General features: G+C 40.8%; 1 protein-coding gene across 1 annotated transcript; it reads right to left on the minus strand.

The window, feature by feature from the left end:
• Positions 1 to 7,620: 7,620 nt before the first annotated feature.
• On the minus strand, positions 7,621 to 15,153 carry LOC103518593 (the record flags this gene model as incomplete). The annotated part of the gene is made up of 6 exons (XM_026830351.1): positions 15,091 to 15,153; positions 14,473 to 14,493; positions 12,839 to 12,958; positions 9,264 to 9,494; positions 8,126 to 8,374; positions 7,621 to 7,869 (listed from the first exon to the last, which is right to left on the minus strand). Coding segments are annotated over exons 1-6 (933 nt in total), but the record flags the coding sequence as incomplete, so codon positions are not given.
• Between the last annotated feature and the right edge of the window lie 1,471 nt (positions 15,154 to 16,624).

Raw genomic sequence — 16,624 nt, forward strand, 5'->3', positions numbered from 1 at the left:
GGGATCGAACCCACGCCCTCCTGTTTACCAGGCGAGCGTCTTGACCACTACGCTACCGAGGCAGGTAGCGTAGTGGTCTCTCTTTTCTTTTCTCTCTCTCTCTCTCCTCTTTCTTTGTTAATCTATCTCTCAGTTTGATTCTCTATCTCTTGTTTTTTCTCTCTTTCCATCTCTATACCACTTTCCTCTCTTTCTTTCCTCTCTTCTTCTTCTCTTTCTTTTCTCTCTCTCCTCTTTGTTTGTTCATCTATCTCTCAGTTTGATTCTCTATCTCTTGTTTTTTCTCTCTTTCCATCTCTCTCCCACTTTTCTCTTTTTCTTTTCTCTCTTCCTTCTTCTCTTTCTTTCCTCTCCCGTGTTCTCTTTCTTTCTCTTCCGAAACCCCCCGTAGGATTATGTTTTAGGTAGTAGTCAGGTAGACACGTACTCATGTAGTTCTGTTTTAATACAGTCATGCATCTCTCTCTCTCTCTCTCTCTCTCTCTCTCTCTCTCTCTCTCCTTTTTTTTTACAAAAAGGCCGGAATGTCTGAATATTTTCTATCTGGTTTTATTTCGCTCATAAATAACACATTACACGAGATATGTGACATTAGCATAAAATACAGGGTGTCCACTATATCAAGTGTTCGAAGCGGCACCCGGTCTAAAGGCTATGGGTATGAACACGAAATACCGTTTTAAAGGTTTTTCGGCAGCCAGCCTAGTTACCTTGAAGGATCGCGCGTCTGCCTCAAAAGCGCTAGTTCGCGGCTTCGATTATCGCCCGGGGCGGATTCCATTCTAAACAGATAAGGTTCGTTCTCGGAACGCCTGGATTTCTCCTATCCTTTCGTCCTCCTCTTTCCGATAAGTCTTTAGTCTAATGCCTCAGTAAATGTACTTTATTCTTCAGGCTTGTTTCTTTATTCTTTCATTTACACAGCCAGGTCTACAATCTCAAGAATTTGTCATATTTATGTCACTGTCATAGAATGTTTGGTCTAACTTTTCGAAGTAATTTTTGTGGATTTACTAACAGATTTTTTGCTAGTTCTTCCCTCCGATTGATTGTGATTATCTTATGACTGGTGAAAGAACAAAGATATCGAAAAAAAGTAGGGGAGTTGATCTCGTCTCACTTTATTTCCCTATCCTCCCCCTCTTTTTACTTTCTATTACTACAGTATAGCGAGCTATACTAGTAATGAAAGTATTGCAATCGGTCCAAATTTTTGTAGTTTCATAAGGTAATAGAAAGTCGTGTGATGTTCACACCCGGCTTTTCATTCTTTGTCTGATTTTATGACACCTACATTTACAATACATATAGAGTTTTATATGTGTAGGCTCGGACCTTAACCTTGGATGCCTGATTTCGAATTGTTACAATGTAGGTACAATTCTTTGAGATGAAATCTAATCTGTTTCTGTCTCGTATACGAGCCTAGGGCTAATAGCCTGGAAAACGAAAGAGAGAGAGAGAGAGAGAATTTCCAAAGAGATGTATCTTGAAATTGATTGGCTCTACCCAATGCCTATATGACATTTACTTTCAGATACGGGTAGAATTCCAGGCCAAAAAGGTGCAGTAAAAGAGGAAGAAGAAGGAGACGAAGTGACGAAGAAGAAAAATGCTACAGCAGGAGAAGATCAAGCTACTGTTCAATGAACGATACTTACTTTCGTGTCCGCAAATGTCACCAACACCCGGCCTAAAGGCTATAGGTATGAACAGGAAATAGCTTTTTTAAAGGTTTTTCAGCAGCCAGCCTGGTTACCTTGAAGGATCGCGCGTCTGCCTCAAAAGCACTAGTTCGCGGCTTCGATTATCGCCCGGGGCGGATTTCATTCTAAACAGATAAGGTTCGTTCTCGGAACGCCTGGATTTCTCCTATCCTTTCGTCCTCCTCTTTCCGATAAGTCTTTAGCAGTTACAGTTCCCTCTATCAATCCTCTTTAATCTCGTGAATTGTATCAGTTGCTTACTTCCCTTCATGTAAAAAATATAAATGGAAATTCACAAAGTTACAGAGTCCTCCATTAATATGTTGAAATCCTCTTCAAGAAAAAAAAAAAAATAATAATAATATCCAGTATTTCTTCATGTTTTCCCCACAAAAAAAAGAAAAGAAAAAAAAAAAAAAAAAAAAAAAAAAAAGACAACCCTTATGAACACGAAATACCGTTTTAAAGGTTTTTCGGCAGCCAGCCTAGTTACCTTGAAGGATCGCGCGTCTGCCTCAAAAGCGCTAGTTCGCGGCTTCGATTATCGCCCGGGGCGGATTCCATTCTAAACAGATAAGGTTCGTTCTCGGAACGCCTGGATTTCTCCTATCCTTTCGTCCTCCTCTTTCCGATAAGTCTTTAGCAGTTACACTTCCCTCTATCAATCCTCTTTAATCTTGTGAATTGTATCAGTTACTTACTTCCCTTCATTTAAAAAATATAAATGGAAATTCACAAAGTTACAGAGTCCTCCATTAATATGTTGAAATCCTCTTCAAGAAAAAAATTAATATCCAGTATTTCTTCATGTTTTCCCCACAAAAAAAAAAGAAAAAAAAAACGAAGGACATCCTTCTCATGGAAGGTCCTAAATCTTGCCGCACATTCAGCCCAGAATCCTAGATGTGTTCCACTATTGCGGCACTGACCTAAATTTCCAACTGAAGAGTCCATGACGGAAAAAGTGGAGGAGGGTTCACATTTCGGATTTTTATTTTACCTCTTGTGGGCTTTCAACATAGCAACGAGTGTCCATGATTAAGTAAGTCTAATTAATGTAACGACCGTTGGAATGAACTCTCAAGAACATGTACGATTTTGGAATTTCGCAAACAAGTGATGATATCCTTTGATTGTGATGGTGGCTTGCTTGGCATTAGTGTGGCAGTTTTACAGAAATGCTTTTATTTGAGATCTAATATTATAATGGCCGTTTACGGGTCGATTTTCATTTTCTCCTTCTACTACGTCTTCTCCTTTTTCTTCTCTTTCAACTTCTCCTGCTGCTCCTTCCCCTTTCTCTCCTAGTCCTCCTCCTCCTTCTTTTCATTCGTCTTCTTTTCCTCTAGTGTACCTACGTCTCTGTGTCTGTACACATTCAGCCTTGGTTTTCTTCACTCTTGTACGATTTTGGAATTTCGCAAACAAGTGATGATATCCTTTGATTGTGATGGTGGCTTGGCATTAGTGTGGCAGTTTTACAGAAATGCTTTTAAATCTTATAATGACCGTTTACGGGTCGATTTTCATTTTCTCCTTCTACCACGCCTTCTCCTTATTCTTCTCTTTCAACTTCTCCTCCTGCTCCTTCCCCTTTCTCTCCTAGTCCTACTCCTCCTTCTTTTCATTCGTCTTCTTTTCCTCTAGTGTACCTACGTCTCTGTGTCTGTACACATTCAGCCTTGGTTTTTCCCTTCTTTAATGTCTTCAATAGGTGTCTTTTCTATCGAGCACTTCTGCATACTTCCTCTCATTTTGTCAACCTTAACCTTTTAGAGCACTTTTGATTTGAATATTTTTCTTTTGTTATAAACCCTCATCTTTTGTCCAGCGTGCTCTTCAATTCACAAATGTCATAAAAGCCATAAAAAAATCCCCGCCCCATCTATTTTCCCAGGAGTATTCGCTTCGCACTCGCCTTATGCGAAATAAATCAATTTAATCGAACATTTGAAAAAGATACGTGGCAGACTAGAAGGTCGCGGAAAAAGGGACATTAATTTGTCCTGGTTTACGGCGCGGTGGTCTGCTATAATGTCTTTTCTACTGGTCTATATCTCAACCCCGCAGACCCCGCGGGAGTGGGTAATTAGGAGCCCCACAGGAAAACATTTAAGAGCCTCAAATGCCTATGATATATCCAACCCCCTGTAGCCCCCGCAGGGGTGGAATCATTAGGAGCCCAGCAGAAACATATTCCAGGAGCCTCAAATACCTATGATTTGGAGCACCCCCCCCCGTCCGTTAATCCGTTGGCCCAGGGCCCTAACTCTGTCTAGGCCCTTTTTGAAAAAAAAGGTTTTCCAACGACGAAATGCAATAAGCTCTATCAGGTCATTCTTCCTTGAAAAGGACAAATTTCAGTTATAAAAAATAGAGAAAATTGGGGCCAACGGACCGATATAGAGAAGGGGTAAAAGGACCGTTAAAAAATGAAGGAGATTGTGGCCAAAGGACCGTTAAAAAATAGAGATTGGGAGGGGAAGACAAAAACCGTTATAAATTATTGTAGCCCAGAGAGGGGAGGGAGGAGGGGAAAATGACCGTTGTATTACGAGCATTACGAGGGCTGAATATTAGAGGACTTAAGGGAGGGGGTAGAGGATGCAGGGAGGGAGGAGGGGAAGGCCAGAGGATCGTCCTCGTGTACTTTTTTTTAAACTAGGAACCAAACTTTGAACTTTTTCGAAGGAAAAAATCCCCCCCCCCCTCATATGAGGGAAAAAAGTTCTCATAATTTTGTCTTGTGTTTTGTTCGAAACGTGCCATGCTTACAAAAGCAATAGGTACGATGAGAAATTAAGACCTGCTCAACGCTTCCTCCATAGTTTTTTGAAGAGGTTTGAGAAACGGAATTGTAACTGCTGAGGTGGTAATATTGTCCCGAAAGCGAAGAGAGAAGGAAGACAGGAGAGGAAAAAGCCAGCCCTTCCGAGAACGAACCTCATCCGTACAGGATAAAGTCTGCCCTGGCGCGGGAATGTGTGAAACCAACATTACCAATTGTAAAAGAAAAGGTAAAGAAGGAGATGTTTTTGCTCCACTACACTGTAGGAAGAGGGAAAGCATACCCTTATACTTATACTTATTGAGAAACGGAATTGTAACTGCTGAGGTCGTAATATTGTCCCGAAAGCGAAGAGAGAAGGAAGACAGGAGAGGAAAAAGCCGAGAACGAGTTTTATCTGTTCAGGATAAAGTCCGCCCTGGCGCGGGAATGTGTGAAACCAACATTACCTACCAATTGTAAAAGAAAAGGTAAAGAAGGAGATGTTTTTGCTCCACTACACTGTAGGAAGAGGGAAAGCATACCCTTATACTTATACAACGGAATTGTAACTGCTGAGGTCGTAATATTGTCCCGAAAGCGAAGAGAGAAGGAAGACAGGAGAGGAAAAAGCCAGCTGTTCCGAGAACGAGTTTTATTTTATCTGTTCAGGATAAAGTCCGCCCTGGCGCGGGGATGTGTGAAACCAATATCGCCAATTTTAAAAGAAAAGGTTAAGAAGGAGATGTTTTTGCTCCACTACACTGTAGGAAGAGGGAAAGCATACCCTTATACTTATACCCTGAGGAAAGTGGAGTGAGTAGAGTCACATGATACCTCTTAGTTAACCTTGATGGGGTGGGATCCAATAAAATGGTCCAGAAACCCTGGTCCCTGTCATGCTTGGAAATTTGATTTCCAAATTTCGTACAGTGGTAAATATTACCCTTAGGGCCCAAGCAAAAATATCAGTGACATCAAATATGGTTAAAGTAGACCAGTATAAGAGACCTTGTTTTAAACTGCGGGGGTAAAGGGACTTTTCAGTCCTATTCTAGCAGTATAATCAAGGTATATTCTATTCTATCCATCCAGTAGACAAAAGGCACTACCCCCTCTTCTCCAGGGTTCTGTCTCCACAGAAAAACCAACAGTCACGGACACAAGGATTACCGTCCAATTGAGGAAATATAGTTCCCATCTTGACCACAAAACACAAGTCAAAGGGATTTGCTGGGCTCGTAAAAATTGAGGAAATGTGTAGGAGAAGCCATAAAAAACGAAGAGAAAATATGATCGAGAGAGTTATTAAAGAGGGAAATATTATAAAGAGATAAAATAGGAGAAGCAATAAAAAACGAAGAGAAAATATGATCAAGAGAGTCATTAAAGAGGGAAATATTATAGAGAGATAAAAATGGGAAAACGGATGTGAAAATTGTGGTCGAGGACTTGATGGAGAAGGTTAAAGAGAAAGTGGAAAGAATAAAATGGGAGGGAAAAGAGAAAATGGGAGCCACTGCTGTGGAGAAGTTAAGAAAAGGATGGAAAGAAAATGGGAGAGGATTTATAGTTATCAGATCTCTCCTATCGTGGTATCAAATAAAAGTAATTTTTGTAGTTATCAAATGGAAGTAATTTTTGCAGTTATCGTCAGATGAGGGAATCCATTTTTTGCAGTTATCAGATAAGAAACGTATATTTTTGATAGCTAATATCAGATAAAGTAGGATATTATGAGATAGCATTAGATAATGTAAGGTGCATTTTGTAAGAGATTTGAAATAGATTATATTTCCCTTCAGTGGCGTAGCGTCCATGTAGGGCGTGTATGGCGGCCATACACTCTAAATTTACTCAAATACCCTTAAATATTGACTTTAAATATTTAGATAATGCAAGGTGCATTTTGTAAGAGATTTGAAATAGATTACATTTCCCTTATTGTTTGGCTTAAGAAATCTTCGTTACATTAATGGCCAGGCACTATCGGAGTTCAAACCCGGTTTAACACCCGTTTTATGAACAAAATATCTCATAATTATCCCCTAACAGCCTGTTACCTTAACAGCCCTGTTAAGCCTGTACAAATCAAATGGAACTTAACAAACTGTTAGCTTAATTAATAGGCCTACTTGGAACTAAAATAATAAATTGGTGAAATCCACTGTAGGTCCCCGAGAGAGATAAAAATGGGAAAACGGATGTGAAAATTGTGATCGAGGACTTGATGGAGAAGGATAAAGAGAAAATGGAAATAATAAAATGGGAGGGAAAAGAGAAAATGGGAGCCACTGCTGAGGAGAAGTGAAGAAAAGGATGGAAAGAAAATGGGAGAGGATTTATAGTTATCAGATCTCTCCTATCGTGGTATCAAATAAAAGTAATTTTTGTAGTTATCAAATGGAAGTAATTTTTGCAGTTATCATCAGATGAGGGAATCCTTTTTTTTTTCAGTTATGTATCAGATAAGAAACGTATATTTTTGATAGCTAATATCAGATAAAGTAGGATATTATGAGATAGCATTAGATAATGCAAGGTGCATTTTGTAAGAGATTTGAAATAGATTACATTTCCCTTATTGTTCGGCTTAAGAAATCTGCGTTACATTAATGGCCAGGCACTATCGGAGTTCAAACCCGGTTTAACACCCGTTTTAGGAACAAAATATCTCATATCCCCTAACAGCCTGGTTTAAGAAATCTTCGTTACATTAATGGCCAGGCACTATCGGAGTTCAAACCCGGTTTAACACCCCGTTTTATGAACAAAGTATCCCCTAACAGCCTGTTACCTTAACTAGCCCTGTTAAGCCTGTACAAATGAAATGGAACTTAACAAACTGTTAGCTTAATTAATAGGCCTTCTTGGAACTAAAATAATAAATTGGTGAAATCCACTGTAGGTCCCCGACACAAATCAAATGGAACTTAACAAACTGTTATTAATTAATAGGCCTTCTTGGAACTAAAATAATAAATTGGTGAAATCCACTGTAGGTCCCCGAAGGCCGAAAGAAAAATACAACCAGGGCTGGACTTACCTTCTTGATGACATCTTCGATGAACGTCTGGGACAGTCCGGTCACGGCTTCGACCAGGTCCCCGAAGCCCGAAAGAAAAATACAACCAGGGCTGGACTTACCTTCTTGATGACATCTTCGATGAACGTCTGGGACAGTCCGGTCACGGCTTCGACCAGCCCTGCCCTGTCCACGTGACTGAGGAACCGGCTCTCCAGGAGAGTGAGGAAGGTGGAGAATTTGAACCCGGGGATGTTGGTCGTGATTTGGTCGAAAGTGGGCTGGTCCCATTCGGACCCGAGGGACGAGAGGATCTGAGATGTGGTACACGCCTTACACTTGACTTTAGACCACGCTACGCCACTGTTTCCCTTATTGTTCGGCTTAAGAAATCTTCGTTACATTAATGGCCAGGCACTATCGGAGTTCAAACCCGGTTTAACACCCGTTTTAGGAACAAAATATCTCATATCCCCTAACAGCCTGTTACCTTAACAGCCCTGTTAAGCCTGCACAAATCAAATGGAACTTAACAAACTGTTATTAATTAATAGGCCTTCTTGGAACTAAAATAATAAATTGGTGAAATCCACTGTAGGTCCCCGAAGGCCGAAAGAAAAATACAACCAGGGCTGGACTTACCTTCTTGATGACATCTTCGATGAACGTCTGGGACAGTCCGGTCACGGCTTCGACCAGCCCTGCCCTGTCCACGTGACTGAGGAACCGGCTCTCCAGGAGAGTGAGGAAGGTGGAGAATTTGAACCCGGGGATGTTGGTCGTGATTTGGTCGAAAGTGGGCTGGTCCCATTCGGACCCGAGGGACGAGAGGATTTGGGACGTGATGAGACCCACCTCTGACGTGTGCAGAACTACCTGGACCAAGAAAAATTTGAATAGATTAGAAATACCTAATCAATCTATTTTTGTTGTTGTTGTTGTTGTTGTTGTTGTTGTTGTAGCGGCTTTAGCTTTCGCCAAATGGTAATGGCAGAATGAAGAAAAGATATCTTTTTATCTGCCGGTGTATGGTATGATGGTTTCTAGCCATGTTTAATTGGCTCATCCTGAACTGCAGTCTTTGTTGTTTCCACTAACCAAAAAGGACTGCGACAGTCCAAAAAACGTGTTTTGGCTCTAAACTCTGACCATCGAAAATGTTTGCCATTGTAGATTGAAGAGGACATGGCATAACAATAGAAGTGCGGTTCAAAAACACCTTTATAGGAACTCATTTCCTCCACGAGATGGTACTGCTTATACCTTTCCCTATACAGCGCTGCTTATAATATACATGGAAAATGTTTGCCATTGTAGATTGAAGAGGACACGGCATAACAATAGAAGCGCGGTTCAAAAACACCTTTATAGGAACTCATTTCCTCCACGAGATGGTACTGCTTATACCTTTCCCTATACAGCGCTGCTTATAATATTAATCCCTCTAAAGAGATCTTTTCCTCCGTTATGGTGGGTCCAGACTTGTGCAATGCAATGTGCAATGCAAAGAAATGCTTTGCACGTTGCTCTGCACGTTGCATTGCACAAGTCTGGACCCACCACGAGAAACGCACTCTCGGATACCCACAAACGTTTGCTGCAATGTTCAAAAAACTTTGCTGCAACTCTCTCAAACACGTCCAAACTAACGAATTTCATTGCATTACACGTTGCATTGCACAAGTCTGGACCCACCATAAGATAGCGCTACTTACCAGGGCCTTATCCAACCTCGGCTTCCCCTCAATACGGCCCTACTACTTACCTGCACAACGTCTCCGTTTTCGCTGTCCGGTATAAGGTCCGCTAACAGACAGAACACCCGGAACAACTGATACACACACGTATCGGGCAGAATGGCGGCATTGGCGGCGGATTTGTCGCCCCTACTTTCCAGATAGTGCTTCTTGCAGATGAGCCAGCAGATTTCATCAATCTTGCCCTCGTACGCGCGGAGTTCCGCGAAGGAGTGAATGTCGGGCACCGATGAGAATACCTGCGGACGAGGAGTGACTGTTAATTTGAGGGCACTCCGGAGGTCGCAGGTTCGATTCCCGGTGGGGTCAATTTTTTTCGGCTCTGTGCTTGGATTTCGTGGTGCACTCAGCCTTGTGAGGACATTTTGTAGCTACCTACTTTAATACTTTAATCGAGATTTGATTTTTGCAAACTATGAGTGAAGTATAAAGAATAACTACCCAATCTTTTTAGTGAACTACTCAGCCATTGAGTCAGATCCTAAATCCTTATAAATAGGACAGATGACTAACTGAAATTACCACTGACAATCCCTACAGCTAAGTCACTGATGTGGCTCTATTTATTTTTTCGCTTATGTACTTGGATGCCTCATGTGTTTTTCTCTTACATAATGTGCCGGATTGTATAGAGTTGCCATTTTTGCCTTGAAAAGAAGAAGAAGGTGGTGGTTGAGACTCACTTTTTTCTTAGGAGACCGTAGATATTTTGGGGTGTAGTTACAGCCTCGTGAGGACAAAGGAGCTAAAAACTACCATTACAGTTGTCTTAATTTAAAATGCTTTCAGCTTTCTTACACAATTGTCTCTCGAGCTTTCAGAAGTGAATAGCGGGCACAAAGTATGAAGAAGAAGAAGAATGGTACAAGAAGAGGATGTGATGAATTGACCATCCGAGAAAAGAAGAAGAAGAAGAAGAGAAATGAGAAGAAACGAGCAGATGTGGAAGGAAAATAACAAGATTCTTCTTGGAAAAAGAGGATGATGAAGAAGATTGAGAATCAGAGGAACAAGAATAAGAAGAAGAAATGGGCGAGAAATAATAAGAAGAAAGAACAGGAGGGAGAAGAAAAAAAAGAACAAGAAAAAGGAGATGGAGGGGAAAAGAAGAGGAAGAATAATTAAAAAGAAAAAGAGAAAGAAGAAGAAACAACAGAACAAGAAGGGGAAAAGGAAAAAGAAAAGGAAGAAGTAATCACTTTAAATTGTCCTTGAGCCTTTGTTATGTGTAATTCGTTGTCCTCTCCCAGCATTAATGAACGAATTAGGAAAAATGAAGCAAGAAAAAAAAAGAAGAAGAAGAGGAGGAAGCAGAAGAAGAAGAACAAAAATCCAGAGACAACACTGAATGAATAAGATTAAATATGCAGAAAATTTAAAAAAAAAAGTAAAAGAGATGAGAATAAAGCAGAACAACAAGGAAGACGGGTAGGAGGCGATGGAGATAGAAGGGGAAAGAAGAAGAGAAAGAGAGGGAAAGAAAGTGACAATGGAAAGGAAGAAGGAAGAGAGAGAAGAGGAGAGGGAGAAGGAAGCACAGGGTGAAAGGAAGGAGAAAAGAAAGGAAAGGGAGACTGGAAAAGATAACGAGGGAAAGGAAGAAGGAGAGAAAATTAGCAGAAGAGAGAGAGAGAGAAGGCTAATAGGAAGGACGGAACAGGAAGAGAAAGGAGAGGGAGAGAGATGGGTAGATTGTAGATTGGCAAGAAAGGAAAGGAAGAAGGAAGAGAGAGAAGAGGAGAGGGAGAAGGAAGCACAGGGTGAAAGGAAGGAGAGAAGAAAATAAAGGAAAGGGAGACTGGAAAAGATAACGAGGGAAAGGAAGAAGGAGAGAAAATTAGCAGAAGAGAGAGAAGGCTAATAGGAAGGACGGAACAGGAAGAGAAAGGAGAGGGAGAGAGATGGGTAGATTGTAGATTGGCAAGAATAAGACATAGGAGAAAGAGGGAGGAATAATGGAGAAAAGAAGGAGAGAGAGAAAGAGACAACAAAGGGAGAGATGGGGCTAATGGAAAGGAAAGGGAGGGTAAAAGAGAGAGTCACAGGGATAAGGGAGAGAAAAGGAGAGGGTGAGAGAGTGTCAGGAAAGAAAATGGGAGAAAGGAAGAGAGAAAGAAAGGAAAGGAGAAAGAGAGGCAGGGAAGGGAGCGAGGGAAAATAATTAAGACGGCGAAATGTAATTAACGTTGGAGCAGTAAATCAGAATAAGACATAGGAGAAAGAGGGAGGAATAATGGAGAAAAGAAGGAGAGAGATAAAGAGACAACAAAGGGAGAGATGGGGCTAATGGAAAGGAAAGGGAGGGTAAAAGAGAGAGTCACAGGGATAAGGAAGAGAAAAGGAGAGGGTGAGAGAGTGTCAGGAAAGAAAATGGGAGAAAGGAAGAGAGATAGAAAGGAAAGGAGAAAGAGAGGAAAAACGAAGAAGAGGAGGAAGCAGAAGAAGAAGAAGAAGAACAAAAATCCAGGGACAACACTGAATGAATAAGATTAAATATGCAGAAAATTAAGAAAAAAAAAAGTAAAAGAGATGAGAATAAAGCAGAACAACAAGGAAGACGGGTAGGAGGCGATGGAGATAGAAGGGGAAAGAAGAAGAGAAGGAAGGGAAAGAGAGGGAAAGAAAGTGACAATGGAAAGGAAGAAGGAAGAGAGAGAAGAAGAGAGGGAGAAGGAAGCACAGGGTGAAAGGAAGGAGAGAAGAAAATAAAGGAAAGGGAGACTGGAAAAGATAACGAGAGAAAGGAAGAAGGAGAGAAAATTAGCAGAAGAGAGAGAGAGAGAGAGAAGGCTAATAGGAAGGACGGAACAGGAAGAGAAAGGAGAGGGAGAGAGATGGGTAGATTGTAGATTGGCAAGAATAAGACATAGGAGAAAGAGGGAGGAATAATGGAGAAAAGAAGGAGAGAGAGAAAGAGACAACAAAGGGAGAGATGGGGCTAATGGAAAGGAAAGGGAGGGTAAAAGAGAGAGTCACAGGGATAAGGGAGAGAAAAGGAGAGGGTGAGAGAGTGTCAGGAAAGAAAATGGGAGAAAGGAAGAGAGAAAGAAAGGAAAGGAGAAAGAGAGGCAGGGAAGGGAGCGAGGGAAAATAATTAAGACGGCGAAATGTAATTAACGTTGGAGCAGTAAATCTACTTAGCAAAAAACAAGGTTAGTGTGTCAATTGTCATGAAGTTTTAAAAGCTGGTGATGAATAGTTATTATTTTCGTTTAAAACGTTTTAAGGGCCAAATTGTAGAAACAGAAACTTTTTAGCTTAGAATATGATAAATAATTTTAGCCAAGTTCCCTTTATTGATGAGATGATGAGCTATTCGTTTTTATGCGCTATTAATTTTTACTTTTTTAAAGATCTTTTGAAAGAGGCAACTGTAAAAACGGAGGTCTTATCGTCCCGAAATCAAAGAGAGGAGGACTGGATGGGGAAAAAGCCGTTCTGAGAACGAACCTTATTTATTGGAGATGTAGCGTCAAGAGCCGAGCACTCGCTGCTCCAAGATCTTCTAAGTAAAGTGTTTAGGATAAAATCCACCCCGGGCGGGAATCGATCCCGCGTCCTATTGATATAGGTACGGATTTACCTCTTTGAGCAGATAATACTTGAAGTGGTGAAAGTTCAAATCGAGAGTACTTCTGAAATGTTCTAGTCCCTTCTCGACCCCGTAGAGATCCAGGATTGTTCCTATGTTGGCAGTCAGCACCTGGGAACAAAGAAATAAATATCAAAATGAGTTTTCATAGCAAATAGCTTCCTAGTGACCCAAAAGGGTGCAATAGTCTATTATGCTGCAGTGCTGCACTGTAGGACATGTCAGGGAGCGCGTAGCGCGACCGTGTGTGTGTGTGTGGTTTGATGGGTGTGTGTGGTGTGATGGGTGTGTGTGGTGTGATGGGTGTGGTGGTGGTGTGCGTGTGTGGTGGTCCCGTACAAAGGACGGGTCAACCACAGTTCTTTTTCTATGATCGTAAACAAATCTTCTAGTTCGTACTTCTCTCCTGAACAAAGAAATAAACATATCAAAATGAGTTTTCATAGCAAATAGCTTCCTAGTGACCCAAAAGGGTGCAATAGTCTATTATGCTGCACTGTAGGACATGTCAGGGAGCGCGAAGCGCAACCGTGTGTGTGTGTGTGTGGTTTGATGGGTGTGTGTGTGTAGTGTGATGGATGTGGTGGTGGTGTGCGTGTGTGTGGTGGTCCCGTACAAAGGACGGGTCAACCACAGGTCTTTTTCTATGATCGTAAACAAATCTTCTAGTTCGTACTTCTCTCCTACGTACAGAACCACAGTAAACATCATCTAGCTTCACTATGTTGGGTATTAAATATCTCCTATCCTAGGGTGTGTGTGTAGTGTGATGGTTGTGGTGGTGGTGTGCGTGTGTGTGGTGGTCCCGTACAAAGGACGGGTCAACCACAGTTCTTTTTCTATGATCGTAAACAAATCTTCTAGTTCGTACTTCTCTCCTACGTACAGAACTACAGTAAACATCATCTAGCTTCACTATGTTGGGTATTAAATATCTCCTATCCTATTCATCTCCCATTTTGATATCAGTGGCGGCTCAAGGCTGCAAAAAAGAAAGATTCTTTTTCAATTTCTTGGAAAATATATCAGAATGGACCATTAAATCAAGGCCAATATTTATCCTTCTGAATCTATAACGAAGTTATAGGGAAGAGGATGATTGATGGAAAAATAATTTTCCATATATTGGGATATATGATCTAAAAGTTATGACATTTCTAAAATAAGCTAAAAGCCATGAAATTTCTAAAATAAGCAAAAAGTCATGAAATTGATGTATAGTGGCATATTCGCATCAATAAAATTGTTTTAAACAATAGGTATCATAATTTGCTTTAAAAAAAGGTGTGTATATAGGAATTAGGAATGCTCTGTCTAACACCCTACCTCTATCCCCGGCACTGATTGGTCAATATTTAAAAATCAGTTATCTCAAAATTGACATCTCTAAACAGCACCCCATCGTTTAGCCGCCACTGCTCGCCATAATCTGTTATTCGATATTCGCTTGCACGGTTTAGGAAGCTTAAGCGAGATCCGAGTACGAGCAGATCAAGTTTCCATGTTTAGATCTCGTTCCGCGAACATAATCGCGAAATCCGCGAATATAATCGCGAAACCCGCGAACATAATCGCCAAATCCGCGAACAAAATCACGAGAGGATCTGAGATGTGATGAGACCCACCTCCGACGTGTGCAGAACTACCTGGACCAAGAAAAATTTGAATAGATTAGAAATACCTAATCAATCTATTTTTGTTGTTGGTGTTTTTGTTGTTGTTGTTGTTGTTGTTGTTGTTGTTGTTGTTGTTGTTGTTGTTGTTGCAATCTATTTCTGTTGTTGTTGTTGTAGCGGCTTTAGCTTTCGCCAAATGGTAATGGCAGAATGAAGAAAAGATACCTATCTTTTTATCTACCGGTGTATGGTATGATAGTTTCTAGCCATGTTTAATTGGCTCATCCCTCATCCTGAACTGCAGTCTTTGTTGTTTCCACTAACCAAAAAGGACTGCGACAGTCCAAAAAACGTGTTTAGGCTCTAAACTCTGACCATCGAAAATGTTTGCCATTGTAGATTGAAGAGGACACGGCATAACAATAGAAGCGCGGTTCAAAAACACCTTTATAGGAACTCATTTCCTCTTGTTGTTATTGTTGTTGTTGTAGCGGCTTTAGCTTTCGCCAAATGGTAATGACAGAATGAAGAAAAGATATCTTTTTATCTGCCGGTGTATGGTTTGATGGTTTCTAGCCATGTTTAATTGGCTCATCCTGAACTGCAGTCTTTGTTGTTTCCACTAACCAAAAAGGACTGCGACAGTCCAAACTTCTTCAATTTCTTGGAAAATATATCAGAATGGACCATTAAATCAAGGCCAATATTTATCCTTCTGAATTTATAACGAAGTTATAGGGAAGAGGATGATTGATGGGAAAATAATTTTCCATATATTGGGATATATGATCTAAAAGTCATGACATTTCTAAAATAAGCTAAGAGCCATGAAATTTCTAAAATAAGCAAAAAGTCATGAAATCGATGTATAGTGGCATATTCGCATCAATAAAATTGTTTTAAACAATAGGTATCATAATTTGCTTTAAAAAAAGGTGTGTATATAGGAATTAGGAATGCTCTGTCTAACACCCTACCTCTATCCCCGGCACTGATTGGTCAATATTTAAAAATCAGTTATCTCAAAATTGACATCTCTAAACAGCACCCCACTACTACGATTATTGTCGTCATTATCATGTGTAATGTGTGTATGTTGCATTGTGATCTTTAGCGAGATGCTGAATCAGCGTGGGACAGGGTGATTTGTAAGTTGTGGGACAGAAGGTGCCAGTTTTCTCGCCATACTGTAGGGAGCAATCACCCTAGTTAGGGCTGATTGAGAGGCTGACGAAAAACGCTGACCCCGTCTGAACACGGGAAAAGGCGAAGAAAAAGAAGAAGAAGACTGAAGGGAGCGAGGCTCACCCCTTGTGGGAGGGCATCAAAGTCTAGACATTTTTTTGAAGCCCATATGGACAGTAAAGAAAAAAAATCTTTAGAAAATATCTACATTTGTGTTTTTGGCCGTTCCACCTTACACTGTCGAAGCGAAAGCATAGCATCAAAGTCGAAGGAAAAAGAAGAAGAAGAAGAAGAAGAAGACTGAAGGGAGCGATGCTCACCCCTTGTGGGAGGGCATCAAAGTCTAGACATTTTTTTTGAAGCCCATATGGACTGTAAAGAAAAAAAAATCTTTAGAAAATATCTACATTTGTGTTTTTGGCCGTTCCACCTTACACTGTCGAAGCGAAAGCATAGCATCAAAGTCGAATGCTTTCTAGAAGTCCATGGACAAGATAAATTTCTGTAGCTGCCTTCAGCAGAATCTGCACTTGGAAGTTTATTGTTAGGCCAGCCACTCACCTGATGAACACACACACTATCAGGTAAACTTGACAGGTACGGCTGAAAAGGTCCGTCGTGGACAAGATAAATTTCTGTAGCTGCCTTCAGCAGAATCTGCAGTTGGAAGTTTATTGTTAGGCCAGCCACTCACCTGATGAACACACACACTATCAGGTAAACTTGACAGGTACGGCTGAAAAGGTCCGTCTGTCGGGTCTACTTGATACCTAATTAGCGCAGGTCTACCCGATAGTGAGTGGCTGGCCTTAATAATATAAGCAGTGGACAAAAATTATTAATTAGATTATGCAAACACTAATGACAACATTGCATGTAGCAATAGAGACTGTCCAACGTGTAGTGCAACCTACACACTTTCATTAACACATTACCATCCAGCAATACTCAGAGCTGTATAAGTTGTGGGGCCCTG

This window comes from Diaphorina citri, unplaced genomic scaffold, assembly GCF_000475195.1.
Source record: "Diaphorina citri unplaced genomic scaffold, Diaci psyllid genome assembly version 1.1 scaffold2265, whole genome shotgun sequence".
NCBI lineage: Eukaryota > Metazoa > Arthropoda > Insecta > Hemiptera > Psyllidae > Diaphorina > Diaphorina citri.